General features: G+C 41.0%; 3 protein-coding genes across 5 annotated transcripts in view; 2 read left to right on the forward strand and 1 right to left on the reverse strand.

Annotated features, from left to right (window-relative positions):
* ctso (cathepsin O) overlaps positions 1 to 21,104 on the reverse strand; it is a 62,556-nt gene extending 41,452 nt beyond the window's left edge. For all 3 annotated transcript variants that reach the window (XR_003841148.1, XM_029512430.1, XM_029512429.1), the window contains exons 1-2: positions 20,984 to 21,104; positions 19,214 to 19,298 (exon numbers count right to left, since the gene is read on the reverse strand). The gene's annotated coding sequence lies outside the window, so the exon portion shown is untranslated. The remainder of the gene's footprint in view (positions 1 to 19,213; positions 19,299 to 20,983) is intronic.
* Positions 1,716 to 6,661, forward strand: lrit3a (info leucine-rich repeat, immunoglobulin-like and transmembrane domains 3a). The gene is made up of 4 exons (XM_029512426.1): positions 1,716 to 1,831; positions 3,015 to 3,481; positions 5,139 to 5,444; positions 5,631 to 6,661. Exons 1-4 carry the CDS (start codon positions 1,716 to 1,718, stop codon positions 6,659 to 6,661), a joined length of 1,920 nt encoding a protein of 639 aa, XP_029368286.1.
* On the forward strand, positions 11,892 to 23,335 carry egf (epidermal growth factor). The gene is made up of 22 exons (XM_029513227.1): positions 11,892 to 12,080; positions 12,231 to 12,412; positions 12,580 to 12,807; positions 12,920 to 13,122; positions 13,249 to 13,362; positions 13,481 to 13,603; positions 15,347 to 15,469; positions 15,860 to 16,000; positions 16,212 to 16,348; positions 16,701 to 16,858; positions 16,908 to 17,075; positions 17,265 to 17,488; positions 18,192 to 18,359; positions 18,595 to 18,744; positions 18,877 to 18,957; positions 19,050 to 19,166; positions 19,602 to 19,724; positions 20,092 to 20,257; positions 20,941 to 21,105; positions 21,402 to 21,471; positions 22,954 to 23,050; positions 23,205 to 23,335. Exons 1-22 carry the CDS (start codon positions 11,928 to 11,930, stop codon positions 23,333 to 23,335), a joined length of 3,222 nt encoding a protein of 1,073 aa, XP_029369087.1. The 5' UTR covers positions 11,892 to 11,927.
* Positions 23,336 to 23,580: the final 245 nt, after the last annotated feature.

Consider the following 23,580-nt stretch of genomic DNA (forward strand, 5'->3'; position numbering starts at 1 on the left):
AACTAATACTCGTACCAACATTGCTTACTCTGTAATGATCTTGAAAAAAAATGCTCTCAGCTTTCTCCTCGTATTAGTCTTTTGTACTTTCACTACGAATGCTTAGTAGCAGGCTTTAAATTAAATATGTTTTGTACATTCATGTGCCAACAGCTTGAGGTGGCTTATTTTACCTGTATGATCAAATTTGCTTGCATAAATAAAATTCACTTGTGTACTTGTTAATAAATACTTGATGTCGCTCGTGTCCATTTTGTTTTGATGTCAAACGCAGCCCTGGGGATGTTACAGGATTTGTGTAGGAGCAAATTTTTCACTGTCATTAAAGTGAGTTGTGTAATATGATCAAACAGGATTAGACTGAAGAGGATCCCTATTTTTAAGGGAGGAAGGAAATAGATTTTCACACTCAGTAACTACCTCATACCACTAGATGTCTCCATCTTTCCTCAGCCCAAAACTGAGAGAACAAACAGCATCTGTAAAAATCATTAATTGTGCAAAAAAAGGTTCAGAACATATGATGTATTTTCTAGTGACATAAAATCAAAACCTCCAAGGTGAATCTAAGTAAAATTCTCTTGAATTTAAAAAAAAAAAAAAAAAAGTGATGTGAAAAGAGGTTTCATTCATTTTTAATTTAACCTGTCTTGCTCCAACCCTGTATCTCAAAAGCACGCTCATGACATTTTAAAAAGTTTAAAAATCGACTTTTGCCTCCAGGTCAGCTGATTTGATTTGGTGATGCAGAGGCTGGATTTCTAACATTTTGTTTACAAGACTAAAGAGGACACAAAAGCTGAATCCCAAATGTGTTAAAATCAATTTCAGTCCAAATGCAAATGGTCGAAGGATGCTGCTTCTTATGACACCAAGACAGAGGACTGTACAGGAGACTCTCCAAATGCCTTTGGACTGACTCAGGTCAGCCCCAACCAAACCAACATGTGCTGAAAATATGAAACAGATGGTCTCCTGTAGACCTGTCGTACGCATGCAGGTCGAGTTTGACCCCTACCCGAAGCCACTGTTCCACCCAGTCAGGTAATAAATCACATGCCAGATCACGCCTTGCACCCCAGCACCAGGCAGAACTCGTTCACACATCTTACATATGGCCTCCAGCTAAGTAATACATTTATATTTAAGGGATTTCTTAAAAGTCAGAAGGACTTGCATCACAATTCAAGCACAAAAAAAAGAAATCTACCAATCTTCTTATTTTAGGTAGCGGTTAAAGAGAAGACCTTTTCTAGCAGTGGATGGCGTGATTTTTAAATAAATAAATCCGTCAAACTGTGAATAATGACAAAGGCAAGAGCACGGACAGTCAGCCAAAAAAAAAAAGAAGCAATGGTGTGGTTGGTAACTGAGTGGCTTAACAAAAGGCACGGCTGGATCACCTGAAGGGAAACCTCCAGAATTAGCTGATTAGCGCCACGTCCAAATGACTGGTCCAGCTCTGTTGTCTACCTCCAGCCTGCGTGACCCTGTCTTTGCAAGGAAATCCTCCACTAATCCCCCCGCCCCACCCCCGGCTGTCAACCTGACAGGTCACCTGCACTGTAATTAGATCCTCAGCCTGTTCTGCGTCTGGGAGTTCTTTTCATTATTTTACATTTGTTTTTTTGGGAAGGTCAATTCTTCAGGCTCTCAGATGTCTTCTTTCCTGATCTCTCCTCGACGTGAGAATTTTGGCTGCATTTGGTGAAATCATGCGTCGACTTCTCTACGTGCATTTACTCCTGTGCTGCCTCAGTATGGCTCGTCCCTTCTGCCCATCCCAGTGCACCTGTGTCTTCCATGGACGTACAGATGGAACAGGAACCAGGTAAAAGGGTAAATTGGGAAATTTGGAAAGTCTCAATTAGAGATAATCAGATGACATTTTCAAAAAATGTTACCTTTACAATAACATCACAGAAAAATTATATATAAAAAGGTCCAACTATACAAGCACCTCATTGTAGCTTAAAGTCTGTGAAACCATTTTTTCATTTGTTTGTTTGGTTTTCTTTTTGTCTTTTAAGTTTCCTTATTTTAGAGGTTCATTTAGAAATGTTCAGCCATTTGAGTGGACAGAGCGATAAGAACCGCAGTGCTCAGATGGCCCCGCGTGTGACCCATGTTCAAAACTATGAAAACGTTAAGGTGAAAAAGAAACCATCAAATATTCCAGCCTACATCGGGGTGTGTTAATCAGGTGACTAACTAATGAACTAAATGCAAAGACCAGTAAAAACGTTGCATAGATGGTCAGCTTTGAATCAGGTAATGTGAGACGGTGAGTTTATCCAAATCCACCACCGTCTAATTTGTACTGACCTGTATTGACATAATGTATGTTTCCTGGTAGGGTCTTAATCCATTTACCTCCGATAAAGACCTAATTGTTATGTGTATAAATAGTCCTATTAGTTCTGATCCCTATTCTACCATGCTTCTCTGTCTTTGTGGGTTAATTTTCACCGACACGTTAGACAAAAGTTCATTTGTGTTGATGTATGTCCACCGACAGGTCTTTATGGGAGTAATTACGTGACCGAAATTGACCTAGTGCAGGTAGCATAGACGACAACTTTTTTTTTTTCTTGTAATCACGTGATGCTAATTAAACTTACTAAGAGGTTTTTCAGTGAAATAGCTCTCTCGTGTGTATTTATTATTAACTCTAACTGATCCCAGACAGTTCACCTCCTACAGCAGAAGTCAACCCACATGTTCAACCACGATTTCATGATGATAGTCATTATCCATGACCTTCCTATCTGGGTGGCCTTTGGATTGACTACAGTCATATCAAAAAGTGCATCCCACATCACCACAGACAGTGTAGATGAGTAGGTGGATAAATGAATGGAAAGATTTTGCAGAAAAATACTTTTGAGTTTGCAGATTGATTTTCTTTCAAATGCTCATCTGTTGACACGACCTGAGTTATACAGTTCCCTTTATGGTGTTGTTATTTGACCCTTGTTATATTCAAACCTACTAATTTTCCTTTTCATTCTCAGATCTGTGCTCTGCAATGATCCAGACATGTCCGATATCCCCGTCAATGTCCCGGTGGACACGATTAAACTTCGTATTGAGAAAACTGCTGTTCGTCGAATTCCAACAGAGGCTTTTTACTATCTAGGGGAACTGCGCTATCTGTGGATTACTTACAATTCCATAACCTCAGTGGATACTGGAAGTTTCTACAACCTGAAAGTGCTCCACGAGTTGAGGCTGGATGGAAATATGATCTCCATGTTCCCTTGGGAGTCTCTAAAAGAGATGCCCAGGCTGAGGACTCTGGATCTACATAACAACAGACTCACTAATGTTCCCACTGAGGCTATCCCCTACCTCCTCAACATCACTTACTTGGATCTATCCAGCAACAAATTAACAACGTTGCCGTCTGATCTCATGGATATCTGGCCCCCCTTTAATGGAGCTCCCATCTCTACTAATGCCTCCCAGAAAATTGTGTTAGGTAAGAGGGAAAGGTGTCTCTGGTTTAATGCAGGATAGGGTTAGGGTTAGGGCCAAAGCAGGACACTTTTGGAGTAATTTGTAATTACATCAGGAAACTCATTCTGTCTCCTGTTGATCTAGCCAAACTTGCTGCGACTGAGTCTTGCCAGTCTGACTGCCAGGACTTAGTCCAATTAGCCTATTCTAAGTAGTGGCACATCCTTAATTTGTATTATTTATTTTTTATTGTTATTTTACTTAATTAACGACAGAATGTTTAACACAGCACCTCCCGGCTATCTGAGGCCAAATCAGCTGCAGAGGTTTGAATTCAGAAATGAATTTCATTCCATGTGGCCATGCAACACTGTTGACACCATGTACAGCAAAGCAAGAGGAGTTGTGTGAGTTGTGTGGTTTTAAAGTCAAAAATCAAAGCAACTAATCATACATACTCACTAGTATCAGGAGGGAATAGTAATGCATTATTATATCCTTAAAATATAGAATGAAAGTAAATAATTTACTTCTTTATAGTCTACATTTCTTAGGGTCTGATCTATGGTGCTCTTTTACTGTGAAAACTACTTGAAGCTGTTGTAGTGTGGAGTCTTATGTTCAGTACTTACAACTTAAATCTTATTTGTTGGATTCAGCTCAGACTTAGATGTGTTCACTTTATCTGTGGAGCAGTGGCAGTCGGAGGGATATTGTAAATAAGCTGTAGAGGGGAAAGCTAGCTTATCCATGCCACAAGAGCTGCCTGTGTGCACTGGTGTACTTGAAGGAGAAACAGGATTAGGTGTTAAGAAAAGAGCAGAAGTTCAGTATTTCAACTGGGTATGCTGAAATTGACTGCTTCGAATTACTCTCAAATAAAATATGAACATAATGTATGAGTTTAATTTTATAATCTAGTTCTAAAATATATAGTAAAAAACCCAACTCTTTTCATCAAAATAATGACGCTAACTACACAAATTGAGTTGAAAATGATCACATTCATTATAAAGTGTTTAAGCTGGCACTGACCGATTAATGTTCATGCTAACAGAAAGAGTGTTGCCACAAAATGGTGGAAGGCCAGGCGAAGCTTAGGCGCTTTGGCACAGTTAAGACAAACTAATCTGGTTAAAGGGCTTTAATGTGCACCAGTACATGTGCTTACCTACTGGACCTGTGTAGCAGGTGTTTACAGTGAGATATAAAGGAGTCCATGGGACAGGTTCACTCCCAAAGCCCCCAAACTTCAATTTCATGATGCGAATTTTGTTAAAAGAGAAAAACCACACTGTGTTTGCAGCACTTAAATCACAAATATAAACCCTTAGGTGCTTTTTCGCCTTCATTTCATTTAATTAAAGATGTTAGAAGAAATACCTTTAAGCTTAAATATGCAGCATTTGCATATATTTGAAATATGTATGTACGCACAATCATCATTGCAGTTTTTGCTCTGCAGGGACTGAATGTTAATGAATTTAACAATTCTGCTCCCAAAAGCAGCATTTCAGTTTTGCTTTGCACTCCCACGCTGTTCTCTAAAAAGTTATCTATTCTTTTTTGACAAACAAAAATATCTTTAAGCAACATCATTTAAATGGATGTTACTTCAATCTGCATTGGAACAAAACAGCAATGAGTAATCACAATTTTTCTGATGGTTTCATTTTCAGGCCTCCAAGATAATCCCTGGTTCTGCGACTGTAAAATATCTAAACTGATTGAGATTTCCAAAATGACAAATACACCAGTGGTTTTGATGGACTTATTCCTGACATGCGGCGGACCAGAGAATCTGGCTGGTGTCCTTTTTCAACGGGCTGAACTTGACAATTGCGTAAAACCATCTGTCATGACATCTGCAACCAAGATCACGTCTCCCTTGGGCAGTAATGTTCTACTGCGATGCGACGCCACGGGGTTTCCGACTCCAACCCTCTATTGGGCAAAGTCGGACGGCTCACCGGTCAACAATACAGGTATGCCGTCACTGGGACAAAGTTTTAAAGATAAATTCTGTTTCCAAAATAAAGACGTTATATCTATCGTACATTAATGTTCACTGTTTGATTATGGAGTATTACTAATGCCACAAACTCATGATCCATGACGATTTGGTAAAACTTAATCCATACTGATATTTGTTTTCTTGTTCCACCTTGTAGTCCAGGAGTCACCCGGGGAGGGAATAAGGTGGTCCATCATGAGCTTGCATGGAATATTGTACAAAGATGCTGGGAACTACAGTTGCAACGCGAAAAATGTTGCTGGAAACGCAGACGCCACCATTTCTGTCTCTGTTGCTGGAACCATCAGTACAACCATCCCTCCAGTGAGGCCCACCATCGAAACTGGACCAACCAGCCCAGGCACAACGCTTATTCCAACAGACATTCCCAACCTGGCTTCATTTGTGTCAACGGTTCCCCCGAGAATATCAACAACTCTATCCGCGGTCCCTAAGAGGCCGAAAACTACCCCCAGTAATAGTTTACAGAAAGGATCACTCAAAACAACTAAGACTCAGCAAGGAAGCAATGGGAGAAAACTTGCAGCGGATGAAAAGAGCAAAAAGAGCGATGCATCTAGGTCTGTCAAAGACCTCCGGATTGTAGAGGAAACATCCGACAGCGCGGTGTTGCTCTGGACAGCGGATGGATTAGGGAACGACGCCCCTCTTACGGTCGTATATTCGCCCTATGATGAGGATGATGTCAAAAGGACAGAGGAAACTAATGCTGGCAGTGGAAAAATGCTGCTAGAAGGACTGTCATCTGGGATGAGGTACTCAGTTTGCCTCATTGCAAAAGGTAGTGATTCTGGGAAAGACCCTTGCATCGACTTCTACACACTGGACAACGTAGAGGACGACGGGCCCAATCAGCTTTTCATTATTATAAGCGGTATTGTCTGTGCGTTGATTTTACCGCTTATTGCTCTGCTGATCTACAAGATTCTCGCTCTCTACTGCAAAGGACGCAACACGGCTTTGGATGAGGAGGAGCTTGAAAAAGAAAGCTACGTCAAATTCGAGACCATTTCAATGAAGCAAAGAACTCTGAACTCTCACCCAACTGAGCTTTGGGCAAGGAGACCGACCCATGAGTCAGAGCGAATGCTGTTGTGCTCCCGGTCAAGTATAGACTCCCAGATGACCTACAAGAGTGACAGTTCTCGGTCTGAATATCTCTGCTGACATCAGGAATCATCAGCCAATGCCTGAAAGCCACATTCGAAACACATGAAATTCTCTCAATATGCCTTTTATGACACTGATTATATAAACTACGAAATCATTTATATATCTTTATGAATAGGATTTTTTTTTGTTCCCACGTGGAGAAGACAAAAAGATTTACTTCATGTAATGGTTTAATCCATTCATTCTACATTTCCAGTCCATGATGAATTTATACAGATTTATATAATGATTTAGAAAAGCTTAGTTAACATGGAAACTTTCCCTGGGTGTTTGGAAAAACTCAATCAGATTAGTCAATGACTCTCTGATTGTTTTGTATTAACGTCCTTATTTTGTTGGAGCCTTATATTTGACAGAGACATTTCAATAGTTGTCACTACAGCACAGCACAGCACATTTTTGGACTAAAGTATAAATAGTACCATACAAAGAGCCTGGCTGTTAACTGCGTGTGGTGTTCAATGTTATATTAAATGCCAAAGCATAAGTGTCAGATATGAATCCCTTGTGGTCCTGTTAACCACTCCCCATCACATTCACATCATTGTTGCTTTCAACATCAACTTGAGTGTTGCCTTACTGGACAAGCGAGCACTGTCAGTGTGTTTGATGGAATATGTGACGGATTAATGCTGCCAGTTTCTCTGACTCTATATGTACATTTGTCTTTAAGTGGAGTCATTTATTTATTTTTATTTTTTTTTCGTGAACCATGAATAAAATGGTTAAATTCCATCTGTGTAATGTGTGTACCGTTTTACGTGATTTGGCACATGCTAAATATTTCTACATAAAAAAAGGTTCTAAAATTGGTTTAATCTCTAAAAAAAAAAAAAAAAAAAAAAAAAGCCACTAAAACTCATACATTTAACGCTAACACTGAAAACTTTCTGTAAATATTCTGAAAATTTAACACAGACTGGACTTGCATTATTTTAGCTTCTGAGAAAATCTCTGCAGAAGCTTGTGTATCTTTCTTGGCTTCAACAGGTGAAAGTAAATACTGTTATAACACGCACTAAACTCCTACAGCCCTCCTCGTTGGCCTCATGGTAAACCATCTTTATGTGTACTGTAGTCCTCCAGTCTTTCTGGCTTTGTGCGTGATGGGAATGCTGGTGTTCAGGAAGAAGAATGTTGACGCTAAGGAGAAAAGAATGCATGCAGAAACGGCGTTTTATCGACGATGAGTGAAAGACTTCACAAAGAAGCAAAATAAAGAAGTTGTTAAAGTGGAGCTAGCACTGGAAAGTACAAAGACAAGACGCAGAAATGTTCACCCTGACAAAATCAATGAGTTACAGTTGTCATGCTGTCTGCACATCTGAACAGAAGCTGCCGTAAATCTTGGAGATGATGGGAGGACCTGGAAACTGTTCCCATGGTTACGTCTGTGCCACCATCTGTATGAGCCTGCAGCAATAAACAACCTCTTTGCCAGCTGTGCTGTTATTACGGCAGAGAACTGACGTTGGGCAAAGACAGGCGAGGCTGTTAAAAAGAGATGAGCGATGGCTGACATGCAGTCTGTTAATTAATCTCTCCATTTGTCAGTTTCTCTTTTCCTCTCTCTCCTCTCTCTCTCTCTCTCTCACGCTCCTCTTGCCTCAAAACTATCTATCCAAACTAGTTGTAAATTATAAATGAATCTCTCGGATATAAACAGATGCAATGGATTTTTTCGTAATCATGCCACAGCTGCCACGAAAAACAGGAAGAGGTACTTAACTTCTCTGGAGCCTTTACAGTTGCATCACAAATCTCCTGGAAATGTGAAAAACTGGTCACACGTGACAGAATACACAACAACAAGGTTAAGATTGTTGTAATGTGGTTTTGTAAACGTCTAATAAATTCTCAGTACCAGATATTCAAAATTTAATACAGCCGCAGTCAAATACATTTTCATACCAATTTTTAAAAATACCACAGATTTTGGTACGGTATGATCTCAGATGTTTTGAATTCTAACTGCTTCAAACAGACTCTTCCCACAGCGGTTCAGAATGATAACTATTTTTCTTACAAGAGCATTAACGTGAGGTTGACAAGATGGCTGCTGCATCGACACTCTACAGAGAGATAACACACTTTAACTGACTCAACTGATTCAAATTCCCGTCTAATTGTCATTCAGCGCAATCGTCACCTGAAGTGAAATTCCCATTGTAATTGTTATCTGCCCGGGAAAACATGGGAAAAGGTCACTGCCCGTCAGACGACTAACACTCGTTAGGAGACAAGGCAACTTTCTCAGCCCTGTAAATCTACTACATCTCCTCTACATGCTTACTGGTGACGTTGCTGACAATATCCCAGTCATGAAGGGAATGAATGGAGGTTTTGGTTCCTGCAGCCTGTTAGTTGTTTTCCTGGGTAAAAAGAGGACAAGCAATTTCGACATAATCAGCTCCCCTTCTGCGCCATTCTCTATAAGTGACCAATTTTACCGATTGGTTCTGGGAGCCAAATGAACGACAACACGAGACAGGCTGACACACTGGCTTCCCATTCACACACACACAAACACAAACAAAACAGCCTACTGTCTAGTGCGTGTGTGTGTGTGTGTGTGTGTGACTTGTAAATTTAAACTGTACAGTAAGTGTAGGTCATTTATGAACGGTGTAGCCAGAATTTTGTTTCCTAATGAATTGATTAATAAATATCTCCGGACTGAGTCCTGTCTAACAGCCCCATCTGCCCGTCCCTCTGTCATACATAAAACCTGAAAACAGACACATCCATCCACATTCAGAGAGGGCACAGGTCAGGGGGTGGGGTGAGGGTAACATTTGTTATTATGTGGGACCTTTCTTCTGACCGGCCTCCTTTCTTGCATATTCCACATTCTGCTTTGGGCACTGACTGCAGCTTAAAGAAGATCTTGCTCCAATGCCGGACTAGCATGTGCAAAATTTACCACGGGGGTGTCAGGAATTTCAATCTTTGCTTCCAAAACAGACTAGCACCCTGGGGGAAAAGTGAGGAGTGAGTAGGACCTCAGACACTTTTTTTTTTCCCTTCTTTTGGTGAAACACTGCAATAGTTTTGGTTCAGAGTAATCCATCTACGCGTTGGGGGGGTTTGCATCTCTTAGCATGGCATCACCTGGTATGTAGAGCTCACACTGTCTCTCCTGGGTTAAAGCCTCTGGGAAGGATGTCAACAGCCTGTAAGCTACCGTTGCTTGATTTTGGGGAATTCTTGTGCGCCAGCTCTGATAATGGAAATGCCTGAGAAAAAGTAAACAAGTGCGGTTCCTAAATCAGGGAAACGGCGACAGATTATGTTGGCTGCAACAATCACAGCGGTGCTGATATATTTTACGGTGCGAAGCTCTGGAGCCCTGGCCCTCGGAACAACATGCTGGGATGAACGCCTATCACGAGTGGGACGAAACAGCAGCTGTGTGGGTGAGTCAGACACCTCTATGGTCCATACTGATGAGTCATACTGAAAGTACTTTACCAGATAATTTACTGTGTTTACTGTGTGTGGAGGTTTCCTTTTCTTCAAATTGCATATGGCAAGTAGCAGATTTTTGCGGGGGATTTATTTTGCTTGGCAAAGGCCCAGTATACACAGTAGGAAAAGTAACGTTACATTTAACGCTCAGTGTGCAAAATGAAGCTGCCATCATATAAAATCGGAAAAATTTACCCAGCAGAGCAAGGGAAGGTAAAAGACAGCCAATCTGCAGCACGTGTGGCAAAGGGAACTTGGCTAAGCAAACAATACAATGCACTGTACTCATGGTACTGTAAGCTGGCCTGGACTCAGTGGGTGTATCTCAGACTGAGCCCAAGTTTTTTGTGGGATGCCACAGAGACATCACATCAAGCTACAGATGGTGAATGTTGATCTCAGGGGATTAGAAACTGTCCTACAGATACATTTAGATTTACCTTTACAGAACAGAAAGTAAAACAGTCAAATTCATATGACGAGTTAAAGGAAATCATTCTCTGAGTTGATTTTGTTCCTTCTCCACAGGTGTATATTTACCATCTTATCTTGACAAATAAGACATAGTACCTAAAAAAAACTAAACAGCAGACTGAAGCAGAAGATATATTTGATATATCTATTCAGACACACCAAATATCCAATAATTTCACAATTTTCCTTTCCTTTCCTTTCCTCCCTAACCCTAACCCTAACCCACGATTTGTGTCACTTTGCACAGATTAGTAAAATGTTTTGTCTTTACCCAATAGTCATATCTAAATGAACTGAGCTGTCTCGATCAAGAATAACGTTGACCACTCTGTGAACTTGCCCATCAGTGACTCATCAGGATGTCTCCCAGCAACTCAGCACCAGCGGCTGTCTTCTCAGACATTTCATTATGTTGTTTGTCTGGTGTGGATCATTGTTTTGTCATTCCACAGAGTTAAGAGCAGTATCCATGGTTGCACATGACCGTGATAGACTCGAGTACCAATAAATTTAAATTCTGAAAGAAAAGAATAGATTTACACTCATGCGTCAAGTTTGTGATAGTCTGCAGAGCAATAACATATTTGCAATGAGAAATATTTCAGAGTACTCTACAATGAACATTTTGATATTCTTATTGATATCCGCAAGAAGAAAATGAAAACTTCAAACTAAATTCAAAGCAGAACATTGTCAGGGAGTTAAAGACCAGCACATAAAGTCATTTGTTGCTAAGAGATGGTGCTTTGTCTGCTTTGAACGTCACCCCATTACAGCCTGACTATTTATCACATAATCTGACACATTTACCAGCAACTCCAGAGCAGCACAAAGATGGAAGAAATGGGCTTCTACTGAAATGTGTGGTATTCAGGCCATATAGGACATAAATATCTGTCTGCATATAAATCTCTCCAAAGGTCAACTATTTGAAGTCACTAAATATACGGCTGGGAAAAATATGTTACTTAGAACTCATGTTCAATATCTTGAGCTGATGTTCTATTAGGAGATCCCTTAGCTCTAATTAACCAGTAGGATATGGAAACTAAATTGTAGCTATGTAAACAGATTACATTTTCACACAAGTGGAAATAAAAGACAAATTTTCAAATTACAAAGTACATAAAAATCCAAAGTATCGGGGGATTAATTCACTGGACAATGGCACTGCTAAATAAGCATAGATAAAGTGTTTTGAAGGATCACTAGTGTGTGTTTTCATGTTTACACTGACAAAAGTTTGTGTGTGATGTTTATTTTCTGTTTAGCTTCACAGCCCTTTCTGATATTCGGTCACGGTAAAGCCATTCATCGGATGGACCTCGATGGGAAGAACCAGAGAAGGCTTGTGGCTGGTGTGGGAAGCTCCATTCTGCTCGAATTTCATTTCAGAGAGGAGGAGATTTACTGGGCTGACAAACACAGTGGGATCATCTACAAAGCATCAGTGAGAGGTGCACAGAAAAAGGTAATTATGTAACGGATCCAAAACAAGACAGAACTTCTCTGATGCTAAACAATTCCAGCACCTTCTATTAAATGCATTCAAACGTTCAAACTGTAAAGCTAAGACATTATTTAAGATTCATACTCCCATTTGAACTTGTCTCTTTTCCAGAAACTGCACTCATCTGACAAACACATTTCAGGCCTTGCAGTGGACTGGATTTGGAAGAGCGTTTATTGGACAAGTCGCAAAAAGGGAAAAATCAAAAAAATGGATTTAAATGGCAAAAACGAGAGAACGCTTTTCAGACATTTGACCCAACCAAGTTGTATAGTTGTTGAACCCACTAACAGGTAATCCATTTTCCCACTCACGCAGGAAAGTTCAAGGCAGGTCAAATGTATTTACATTTATAATTCCCAATGATTGAAAGTCCAGGCAACTTGCGTGTTCGTGGTGGATGTCACTTCACAAAAGGATTTCAAGAATAGTATTATCTGACTTTTTCGTACATCTGCAGGTTCCTTTTCTGGCTGTCTGGCGGGATAACGCCTAGCATCCAACGCGCTAATGTAACGGGACAGATGAAAATTACACTCATCAAGATATCCGAGCAATTAAAGGCACTGACGATTGACAGACAGGACAACAGACTGTTCTGGGTTCAGTTTGGTCTACAAGGAGAAAGTGCCATTGCCTCTTGTGATTACAATGGGAATGCTCTGCAAATCATAGACCAGCCACTTCGGTGAGCAGCACTCACGGGCGTATGAAAAGATCGAACATCTAAGTGTGACAGATTCCAACATGAAGGCATTCTGATTATTTCTATTCACGTTTTCCCGTTTTTCTCACGTTAGGTCTCAGTCACTGGGAACATCAGTTTTTCTGGAGCACTTCTACTACAGTGATGCTGCATCCCGGGTTATAAAACAAGTAAACAAGTATACTGGAGGAAAGGCTCTGAAGGTCAACATAAAACAAATGGCAAAGCCCCCAGTTGATATCAAGGTGGTGCACGCCTTCAATCAGCCTGCAGCGGAGCCCCCATCATCATTTCCAGGTTGCAGCTGAACTTTGAAATCTAAATTTCTCATCTCGCTGTTTTACTGTGCGTACTTCTACTAAATGCCATGTAAGACTAAACTGACAATGTTTTAGTAATATATGTGTTTAACCTTTCAAATAGGTTGCGACAAACAGAGCGGAGACTGTGTGAACGTGTGCTCCAATCCCGCTGAGCAAGGAGCCTGCCAGTGCAGCGAGGGCTTTGCTCTCAGTAAGCAAGGCACTCATTGTCAAGGTTGGTGCGACTGCCATTCAGTCGAAGGGGTTAAAGTTTGTGTTCAGTTCAAATTGACTGACTGCTTTTTAACATTCAGAGTCATACATCTCTATATTTTAATGTGTGGGCACTGTAGATCTAAACGAGTGTGCCCACTGGAACCACGGCTGCTCTCTTGGTTGTGAAAACATCCCAGGCTCCTATTTCTGTACCTGTCCTCAAGGATACGCCCTCCTACCAGACAGGAAGACGTGCAGAGGTAGAGAGAAAACATATTTGTTTTTACTGAACTGATGATAACTAATGCTTATTCTGGTCTTATGGGTTTTGGCCTCCTGTTTTACTGTTTTTTACTGGTGGTACAAAGAATTCACAGCACAGACTAAAGATATCATATCAGTGAAGTCACTCAGTACGTGTGGATTCAGTCGACTGTTGACAAACACCAGACCTGACGCATTGTCACTTATATTCATTTAAAAATTGTTAATATACTTCCAGGACCACAGTGGAAAACTGGCTTTTATATACTGTTTAGTCAGTCACAAAGAGTCAAGAAACTTTTAAATAAACTAATGAATTTTTCTTTAAACATCTCCAATCTTAATGCTAACCCTGAAAGACCCGGATCCTCGCTGGGCAGAATCCCTGTTCAGTGAAATAAGTACGAGAGAGGAAATGGTTTGGCAACATTTGCAATTTATTTCAGTATAATTAATGTAGCCCTGGTTTGGAGAACGCCATCTGTTTTGTATTGGTGGTATGAAAGGTAGGATTTGTTCCCCCAGACAATAAAAGGCTGATTTACAGACAACCACACAGACCACACAGATGCTAACTGCCAGTTGTCTGTGAGGTTACTTGGATCAAAAGTAATCACACATCTCTTTAGGATGGATGAATACATCTGTTTGAGTGCATCTATGTGAAATTTAATAGCAGTTCTGGAAAAAAGATAAATAGAGATAATAATTATTAGGTCTAAATGCTGCCTGTCAGGAACTATACTGCCTTTTTGTGGGTCTGTTTTGCATAAACAGATACCTAATCCAATATTTTGGAACATATGCAGCCATGTGTGCAAGTATGAGAAAGTCTTTTAATGATATTGTTCATTATATAATGGAGTTCTCAAAATGTCAAAAATTTGTGGGTGGTTTCTGACCGATTTGCCACTAAGAGCTACTGTGGTGTCTTCACAGTGATTAACTTCACAGCTTATTAAAAGACATTATGGGTACATCCACAGTACTCTCTTCTCTTCTCTTCTTATCGCAGCTAAGAGGCCAATAGAAGCGGAAATGTTCACAGTCACAATGAGATTAGATAAGGAGGTGACATTTGCAGTAGGGAACATATCTGGTCAGCAGCTTTGTCTTGCTAAGCTGTTTAGCAGACAACCAATGCCAAGGTCCGTACGCAAACAAACATGCAGCCAAGCGGCGGACTAGACAATGGAGACAAGCAGCAGAGATTACACAGAGGATACAGCAGAACGGCTTGTCTTTTTCTCTAACTTGAAACACATGAGGAATAACTAATCTACAATCAAAAAGTGCACTTAAAAGAATCTTTTAATGCTAAACGTTCATGCAATATTAGTTTCGTTTTCCATTAATGTCATAAGCAATGCAGTTCCTTCTCCATATTTGCACAAAATGTATAAATGTGCCCTTTAATTTTAAATCCCATAAAAAGTGTACAAAGCAGGCTAGCAAAGGCAATCATTTTACCAGTTACCAGCAGAAAGAAGTCAACAGTCCGAGGCACAGAACCAGGGCCTGTAACTATTTCACATTAGATTCATATCTGTACATTGTAAGCTGTGTGTGGATACCTGGCCTGTATTCACAGGTACAGGAGATACCACACTCCAGTGAGGTAACATTACATCACCCTCACTGTGTAGGCTTTGGCTGCACCGCAGACTTCATCAGAGCTGTTTGTTCAATTTTTGGCATTATTGTTAAAACGGAAAAACGTGTTTTCTTTCCACAATCAGAGATTGTACCATGTGAGGGCAACATGACTAAGTGTGGCCATGGATGTCTGACAGCAGATGAGGGCACCGTCTGTGTTTGTCCGGAGGGATCGATATTACAGGAGGATGGACAGGCCTGCACTGGTACGGACAATGTTACAGTTTATCAGGCTTTTACTCTGAGAATAAAAACCACCCAGTGCTCACAACTTTAACTGGATTTATTTTGGCACCATGCAGACACATAAAAGGCATTACCTGAAATACTGTACAGAAGAAGTGGCTTTCCGTTTTGCTTCATTTACTAATGGAGCTCCAATTTTACAGTGAGGCTCAGGTAAAAATAGGAAGCACAAAGCGTAATATCAGTAATAAAGACATGAAAGTACTCTCACACCAATTATTTAATCAGTGTGACACGATGTTGAAATGAAAATTTGAAATAATTGGATCACAGAAATAGATGAAGCCAAGCCCAGTTAAGACCGGAGTATGTTTGCACTGACTGTGTGATACTGTTTTTGGTTACCGCAGGCTGTTCATCTGCAGACAAAGGGGGTTGCAGTCAGCTTTGCATTCCTATCAATCCTAGTAGGTGGCAGTGTGGTTGCTTGCCTGGCTACCAGCTCCACCAAGATGGCAAGCGATGCATTGCTACCGGTGAGTCATACCACAGCAAAGCAGAGAGCTGAGCCACTTAAGCCCACACAGATAAACACACTCCCTGGGTGACTAAATCTCACTGTTCATCTTCTGCTTTGTCAAACACATTCTGTAATTTACTGAGAGAAATTAGCAAGGAATATGAAAATTGCATGCTAAGTGAGTGTACGTCAACTACAGTACATTTAATCTGGTCATAAAACGCCTTTTTGGTATTTTGCAGGGCCGCCACCTTATCTGCTAGTCGCAAATTTAGTCGATGTACGAAAAATAAATCCAGATGGCACCGGGGACCAACCCCTGGTGGAGGAGCCTCGAGGAACAATCGTAGCTTTGGATTATGACCCCGTCCAGCACAATGTAAGCTGTAAACCCCCTTCGTTTTCTTATTGCCATTTTGCTTCAGATTTTTTATGAGTTGCTGTTGTGGTAGAGTACAAGCACACACTGATTTATCATGCTGTCCTACAGTCTCCGGACTCCTATAGAGCAGCAGATGATTATGGCTGATGTGAGTCAGATTTCAGTGCAGACATCCAATGACACCTAGTGGACAGATGCTGTAATTAGACAGCTTTTAGTTTTCCCTCATGTTCAATGTTTTAAATTTGTTCATTTCGGGTGTTTTCTGTCTAGATAATTATTCGTTTGTTTTACTATTGTCCGTTTTTTCTATTAAATGTGTTGTAAATAGTTTGTGTGCATTTTGAAGGCGTACTTTGCCAGTAGAAGCCAGAAGACAATTGAGCGGATTGATCTGGTCAGCGGATCCAGAGACATTATTGTCTCTGAGAACTTGAGCTCTCCAGAGGGACTGGCCATCGACTGGGTTCACCGCAGGATGTACTGGACTGATAAAGGGTTTGTAGTGTATGCATAAGTAAATTATTAAACCTCAACCAAACCCTCTGAGACACAGGCAACAGGTATTTTCAGTTATATCTTTTGCGATATGTTTTATACCCACACCTTTGGGCTCCAGCCAGTCAACCGTCGACGGCAGCACCCTGCTTGGACTGAACAGAGAAACTATTGTGAGGGAAGCGCTTGAAAAGCCAAGAGGAATCGCTGTTCATCCTCTGGCTAAGTGAGTATGCCAGTAATGATCAGTGGGGCCAGCTCTTTTTCCATCAGACAGCTCTACTTAATGAAGAGCCCTGAAAAGCTCTCTGTATTTTTGTCACTTGCTTTCTGGACCTTGAAAACCACAAATGATGAACGAATGATCTCAGAGACTAATAAATATGTCCCTAATATATTTGTTTGTTGTTTTGAGGAAGTTGTTCTGGACTGATATGGGAGCCCAGCCTGTGGTGGAAAGCTCCTCTTTAGAAGGGAAACTCCGAACTCTCATTGCTCGCACCAACCTTGTGTCACCTAGTGGCCTGGCCATTGATTTCACGGAGGACCGTCTGTTTTGGTGCGACCTACAGAGGGGTGTGGTAGAGAGCGCTGCCCTGGATGGCTCAGACCGACGGCTCCTCTTAGAGAACCAAGTAGGTGAGGCTTGTTTAAAACATGCACATACCAACATGAGCAGGTGCCTGGCGCTGGAAAAAAAAACTATTAGATCATGGAAGTATAGCAAAGTTAGGCAGATTTGTTGATTTTAAAATTAGGCCCATATTAGACTGCAGCCTCACAGTCAGAGATACTAAGTTACATGCAGATCTTCGGAACTATATCTGAGGCTGACAAACTAAAGTTGAAATTGATGTCTTGGTTAAGCTGATTAAATGTTATTAATGTTTAATGTTGATAATTTAGTGATGAATGATTTAATGACGGCGAGAGATTTTTAAAATGAAAACAAGCTCCACATACAAAGCAGCTTGGATATAGACTCAGCCTGACAAATAGGCCTTAAGACTGATGATGGCAATGCTGCATTTGACAACAGAGTTCGACGTACTGAGCAGTCAACATGTAAGGGGAAGAAAATGATCAATGCGAGCAGAAAAACCTTTCACATGCTTCCAGCAACTATAACATCAGGATGGTGCAGGTTATCAATGTAGTGTCCTAAATACACAGATTAGTACATCTAATCGAAGGTACTTCCTCATTGTGCGATGTTCCCATTAAAGTGGGGTTTGGTTTCTTGCTCTTTTTGTAATCGATGACTGACTAACAGCTGAACGAGCAGAGAACAACTCATCGACTGGTGAACTTAGCTTTTCCTCCTCTATTCTAATTGGTCCAGGTCGACCTTATGACCTTGCGGTATTTGAAGACAGGCTCTGGATCTCTGACGGGGAGCACCGACAGTTGAGGAGCGTAAACAAGCGGACTGGAAAGAAACTGCAACGTATCCACAACAGCATGGTCCAGCCAGCATCCATTGTGGTGGTTCATCCCCTTGCTAAACCAGGTACAGAGAAGGATCTGAGGGGTAATAGCTTTCGTGACGAGAATTATACTGAATACGCAAGATGGAGGAGAGGAGTGTACTTCCAGCCAAAACACAGACTAATTCTTAATCTGCTATGATTTCACATACACACTTGAATACAGCATGGAGAGGCCAAGGACTACGGAAAAGGTCAAATAAAGACTCCACCAATCCTTGACATTTCCTGGAATTGTCTTTGCTTCTTTATCTTCAGGGGCAGATATTTGCCTTCATCTGAATGGAGGTTGCTCCCAGGTGTGTGAAAGCAAACTGGGATTCGCCCACTGCTCCTGCCTGCCACATCACATCTTATCATCAGATGGGAAGACGTGCTCACCTTCCAGTGTTTCAAATGGAACAGCAGGTGATTTTTTTTTTTTTAGATTTTATTTTTCGTTGTACATCATAAGATGGAGTCACTTTTTTTTTTTTTTAGGAGCTTGAGCTAAAACTTCATGGAGATAGATTCTAATGTGAACTTGTGTTAACTGTGTAGTATCTGGAAACGGTGAAGCCACCAAGTTAACGTCTCACAAAAGCAGTGAGCCAACTCTCTTCACAGACAAGATGGTCTCAGGTAACAACTTTAAAAACAGAAAACAGTTCGTGCCAACATCTTTCTCTCACTAAATGTTACTAAATGCTTCCACGTGTCTCCTTCACTCTCAGACCAGATTGAGTGTTACTCACTCCGCTGTGATGTCAATGCACATTGTCTGCTTCATGCCGGCAGCCCAGCGTGTTTATGTCTAGAAGGTTTTACAGGTGATGGACAGTTGTGTGTGGGTGAGTATTGTGTCTTAATAACCTGGTGGAGAGACTGTTCTACTTACTTTCTGAAGCAGGGATTTAAACCTCGGGCTGCAACACAGGAGACAGTTTCAAAGAGGCAGAGCTGCTCTGGAAGAAAAGGAGCCTCTGTAATAAAGATGAATGAGAGGAGCGAAGTCAACCATTAAGTCTTTTGTAGACCAATCTAAGTGATTGCCTGGTTTGCTGAACAGTTGAGAGCAGTCAAAGCTCACAGTGTGAAAATAATACCCTATATAGTATTATAGATAGTGCAGATAGTATTAAATAGTACCAGCAAGTTGCAAGCCTGGTTAGAACATATTTTTGATAATACAGTACCAATTACTTTATGGGTATAACTGCATTCCTGTGGTACTTTGACTGTGGTAAAAATAGCTTGTTTGTTAAATTTTGGTTGTTGTGTTTTAGATATCGATGAGTGTAACCTGGGAACACACAACTGTAACAAAAGCGCAGAATGCCAAAATACTCTGGGGAAGTATCTCTGCAAGTGTAAGTCCGGATACCACACCAACGGGCAAACATGTCAAGGTGAATATTTACAGCAAATACAAACTGTCACACACTCAAAGCAGGAAAACCAAATGTGCTTTGGCCACGGATTATCTCAAGTACTATTAAGGACGCTTAAAACCACTAAGATGAAGATGAAGAAGCTTGATGATGGACCTACTCCATTATATCCCCAGTGTTTGCCATAATCAAATCTGACATGCCAAATAATTATATATATATATATATATATATATATATATATATATATATATATATATATATATATATATATATATATATATATATACACATAAATACAAAATCACACACCTCATTTTAAGAATCAGAGTCAGATCAACAGTGCCACACTAATCACATCATGTCCCTAATCCTCTGTCTAAAGAGTTGGAAACGGCATCGACATGGGTGACAACCAGCAGCCCTCCTGATGTCACCAGCCAGCACCACAACAGTAACTCAGTAGAGAACTGCCCGTCTACACATGAGTCCTACTGTCTGTACCAGGGCGTCTGCTTCTACTTTCCTGACATGGAGTCATATGCATGCAAGTAAATAAATCTTTAAATTTAACCCATCTATTTGACCTGCAACCTCGAAGGTTAGCAGTTTAGTTCAGATGCACATGTGCAATTTGTTTGTTCATGAGGTCATAATGTTCATTTACAAATATGTGGTGACTGAGTCAGGAGAAGACTGAAGTGTTCTTTGGGGAATATTAAAGTTCAAACTACAGCTTGAAAATATTAAACTTTAAATCTCTCAGGTGATATTTATCACAGCTGAGAAGCAGCAGGTGTCACTGTTGTTCCACGATTAACGCCACTGCATCAGGACATTGGCAAACAGCAGAGGGATGTTCTCATGTTTAAATACATATCCAGCATAAAACTATAAATCAACAAAAAAGATAACTCAAATTAGTTATTTTATAGAACACACAATTTGAATCAGAGGTAATTATTATTATTAAACACTATTGTTCACTATTATATTGGTTCCATAAAGTTTTAGGTCAGATAAGTAGATTCTTGCATAATTTAGCATTTTATCATTACTAATGTAGCATATCTACATGTTCCTTTGCTAAGGAGTGTTAAGGACACATTTAATTAGTGAATTCTGATGGATTCTGAATATTCATGATACTACTATTAAAAGCACTTAAAAGTATGCGTAGAAAAGAAAACTGAAGGAAATGAAGTGTAACATTGCACTGCTGAACCTGTTGCAGTTGTGTATCGGGCTACATGGGGGAGCGGTGTCAGTTCAGTGACCTGGAGTGGTGGGAGCTTCAGCAGGCCGAAGAGGAGAAGAGGAGAAACGTGGTCATTGCGGCCTGCATGGTGGTCCTCGTCTCCCTGCTCTCCGTCGCTGCCTGCGTCACCTACTGCTATGGGTGAGATGACAGGATGACAAGGGGTGGTAGATGAGGATCAAGGCAAAATTTCAAAATGAAGGACATGAGAGGAAATCATTTCATGCTAAACGTGGGAGTGGCATTATGGGGGCTGGATAGGCTTTTTCAGCTTAAAAATGATCTAACGCTGCGCTTTGCCACAGTGTGTGCCGGTGTAGTGCACGGTGTTGTGTTTTGTCTTCTGGACTTTGGAGGCACAGGTAAGCACAGTGAATGAGCTGACAGCCTTTGGAGATGTCTATCAAACCCGTGGTGGCGTGATCCGCGTAATGTAGGTGTCTCAGTGTGACAGCAGGGGGTCAGGGAGCATATCGCACGTGGAACGAATGGCAGCATGCAACCCTGGTTAGCTGAGGGAGGAGCATACGTAGAACTACATGCTGCCAGCCCTCCTCCTCCCTCCCTTTTCCACCTGAGCTGTCTCTAAGTAGCTGATTTGTTTTACGGTTGTTTCGCTAGCTTATGGACAAGGCTGTTGGCACTCTCCACTCTTTTGACTCACAAAGCACACATCCAGCCCCCCTCCACCTCCCCCATGTTATACATCCTAATGTTTGCAGTCTTGGTTCCCCTGTGGAAGTAGCACACTTTCAATTACATGCTTGGTTTAGCTTGTTCTACAGCAATTACACATAAAAATAGGTCATTTCTCAGCTACAAAATGGAGCCGGTGAGGTATGACCCCAGTGGAAACACTACACGACCGCCAATAGGTCTGTCTCAAATTGCCTTCTGCACTTGACTGCAAGTGCACTTGTGCAGTTTTCAGTTTTTGCAGCTTTCCTCTGCCACACGAACAAACATGTGAAGAGTCCACAGTCACATGGACAACAATGTTCCGTGTTTTTGAAATCAGAAAATATAGCATACACAAATATCGGACATGCATGCTCTGTGTTTGAGCTAGTACATCACTGAGTGTAGATTTATGTTCTCTCTCTCTGCTCGACAAATGTAACACACTGAAAGCTAAACAACAGAAACTTCTAGAAAATCCTGCTTTTGCTTTCCGTGTTCAGGGGTGTACTGTTAATAGGTCATAGAACAGAAAGATCCATTTTGATTTTTCCCCACCATGATCCATTTGAGTGCGTAATGCATAAGGGCACCTCTCTGACATGATAACCATATAAATGCAATTTGCACTTTGAATATTTCAACGCAGAAATTATGTGTCGAGTGAGTCTGAGGCCTCTTGAGATTCATAGATGAATTAAAACAGTGCATGGTTGATTTTATTGTCTTTCACACAGAACTAGAAGATTCCTCCACAAACAACCCTCAGTGGATAATGTGAGTGAGACAAGCATGACGGATATGAGCATGTCAGAAGCCGCCACAACCAACCGTGCACCTCGGGTAAGACCATCATCAGCAAGCTGTCATATTAAGTGAAGAAGGTCATCCAGCGAATCAGAAAATAATGGGACCTGACTGATGTGCTCAACGATTTGGATCCCTGTGGTCTCTGCGTGGCACGTGGCGTTTGTCACATATGTTCACTGGACAAAAATCTGTCACTACAGATACAGATGAAGTTATAGACAATAAACTCACACATTTGAAAGATCACAAAGTCCCACATTATGTGTACTCCACACCAACTTGGTTTGGATACACCAATTAACCTTTTTAAAGGGGTTGGAAAAAGAAACTTTGAGGTGAGAGGGAATTATAAGAATTTGTTTAGCTTGAATAAGAATTCAAATATTCATCAAAAACAGCTACCATTTCTTTATTAATGTGATTGATAAATTGAAAACATTTCAGTTTCAGCACTTATCAAAACTCTGTTCAACATTTAATTACTGCTGTATGAACTCACAGTTCTACGTGCTGGTAGAAAACGGAGTGGAAGACAAAGTCCTCCCAGCCATGGGCTGTCCCCGGAGAGCCGTCTGTCCCTCATGCTCCTCAGAGACAGGTACCTGGTCTGCAACTATCATGTTTTAATGCTTATTTTTCTACCGTCCATTTCATGGTCGTTTTTTTTAAATCATCAGGTGACAGCCATGGGTCTGAAGAGTCAGAAACATTGTCCAAGCACAACAGAGCTTATGAGTGCTCCCTGGTATCAGCTGCTGCCATGGAGATCACCAAGCCCGCTGTCCATCACTCGAGTCCGTCACTGTCGAACTCATATTCCAGTACGTCACTCGGGCCAACGCCGCTGCCTCAGACTACCAGCCCAGAGTCAGCTGCGTTGTAGTTTAGGGGCGAGGCTGACACCGCTGCAAAGTTAAAACGCACACATACTGTAGCATCTGGCTGATGTACAGAGTTTTGTTCCACAATTTAAAGTGCCACTGAAGCCGCCTTTCAATGTAATTTCTGGCATTTTTGGGCAAGAACAATTTATTTCAAGTTCTTTCAAACAGAAACTGTAGTTAACTATAATGCAAATCAAAGAATTAAAGTTAAGTCCACGCATTTATTTCATTTCTAAATGATGAA

This window comes from Echeneis naucrates, chromosome 10, assembly GCF_900963305.1.
Source record: "Echeneis naucrates chromosome 10, fEcheNa1.1, whole genome shotgun sequence".
NCBI classification, from domain to species: domain Eukaryota; kingdom Metazoa; phylum Chordata; class Actinopteri; order Carangiformes; family Echeneidae; genus Echeneis; species Echeneis naucrates.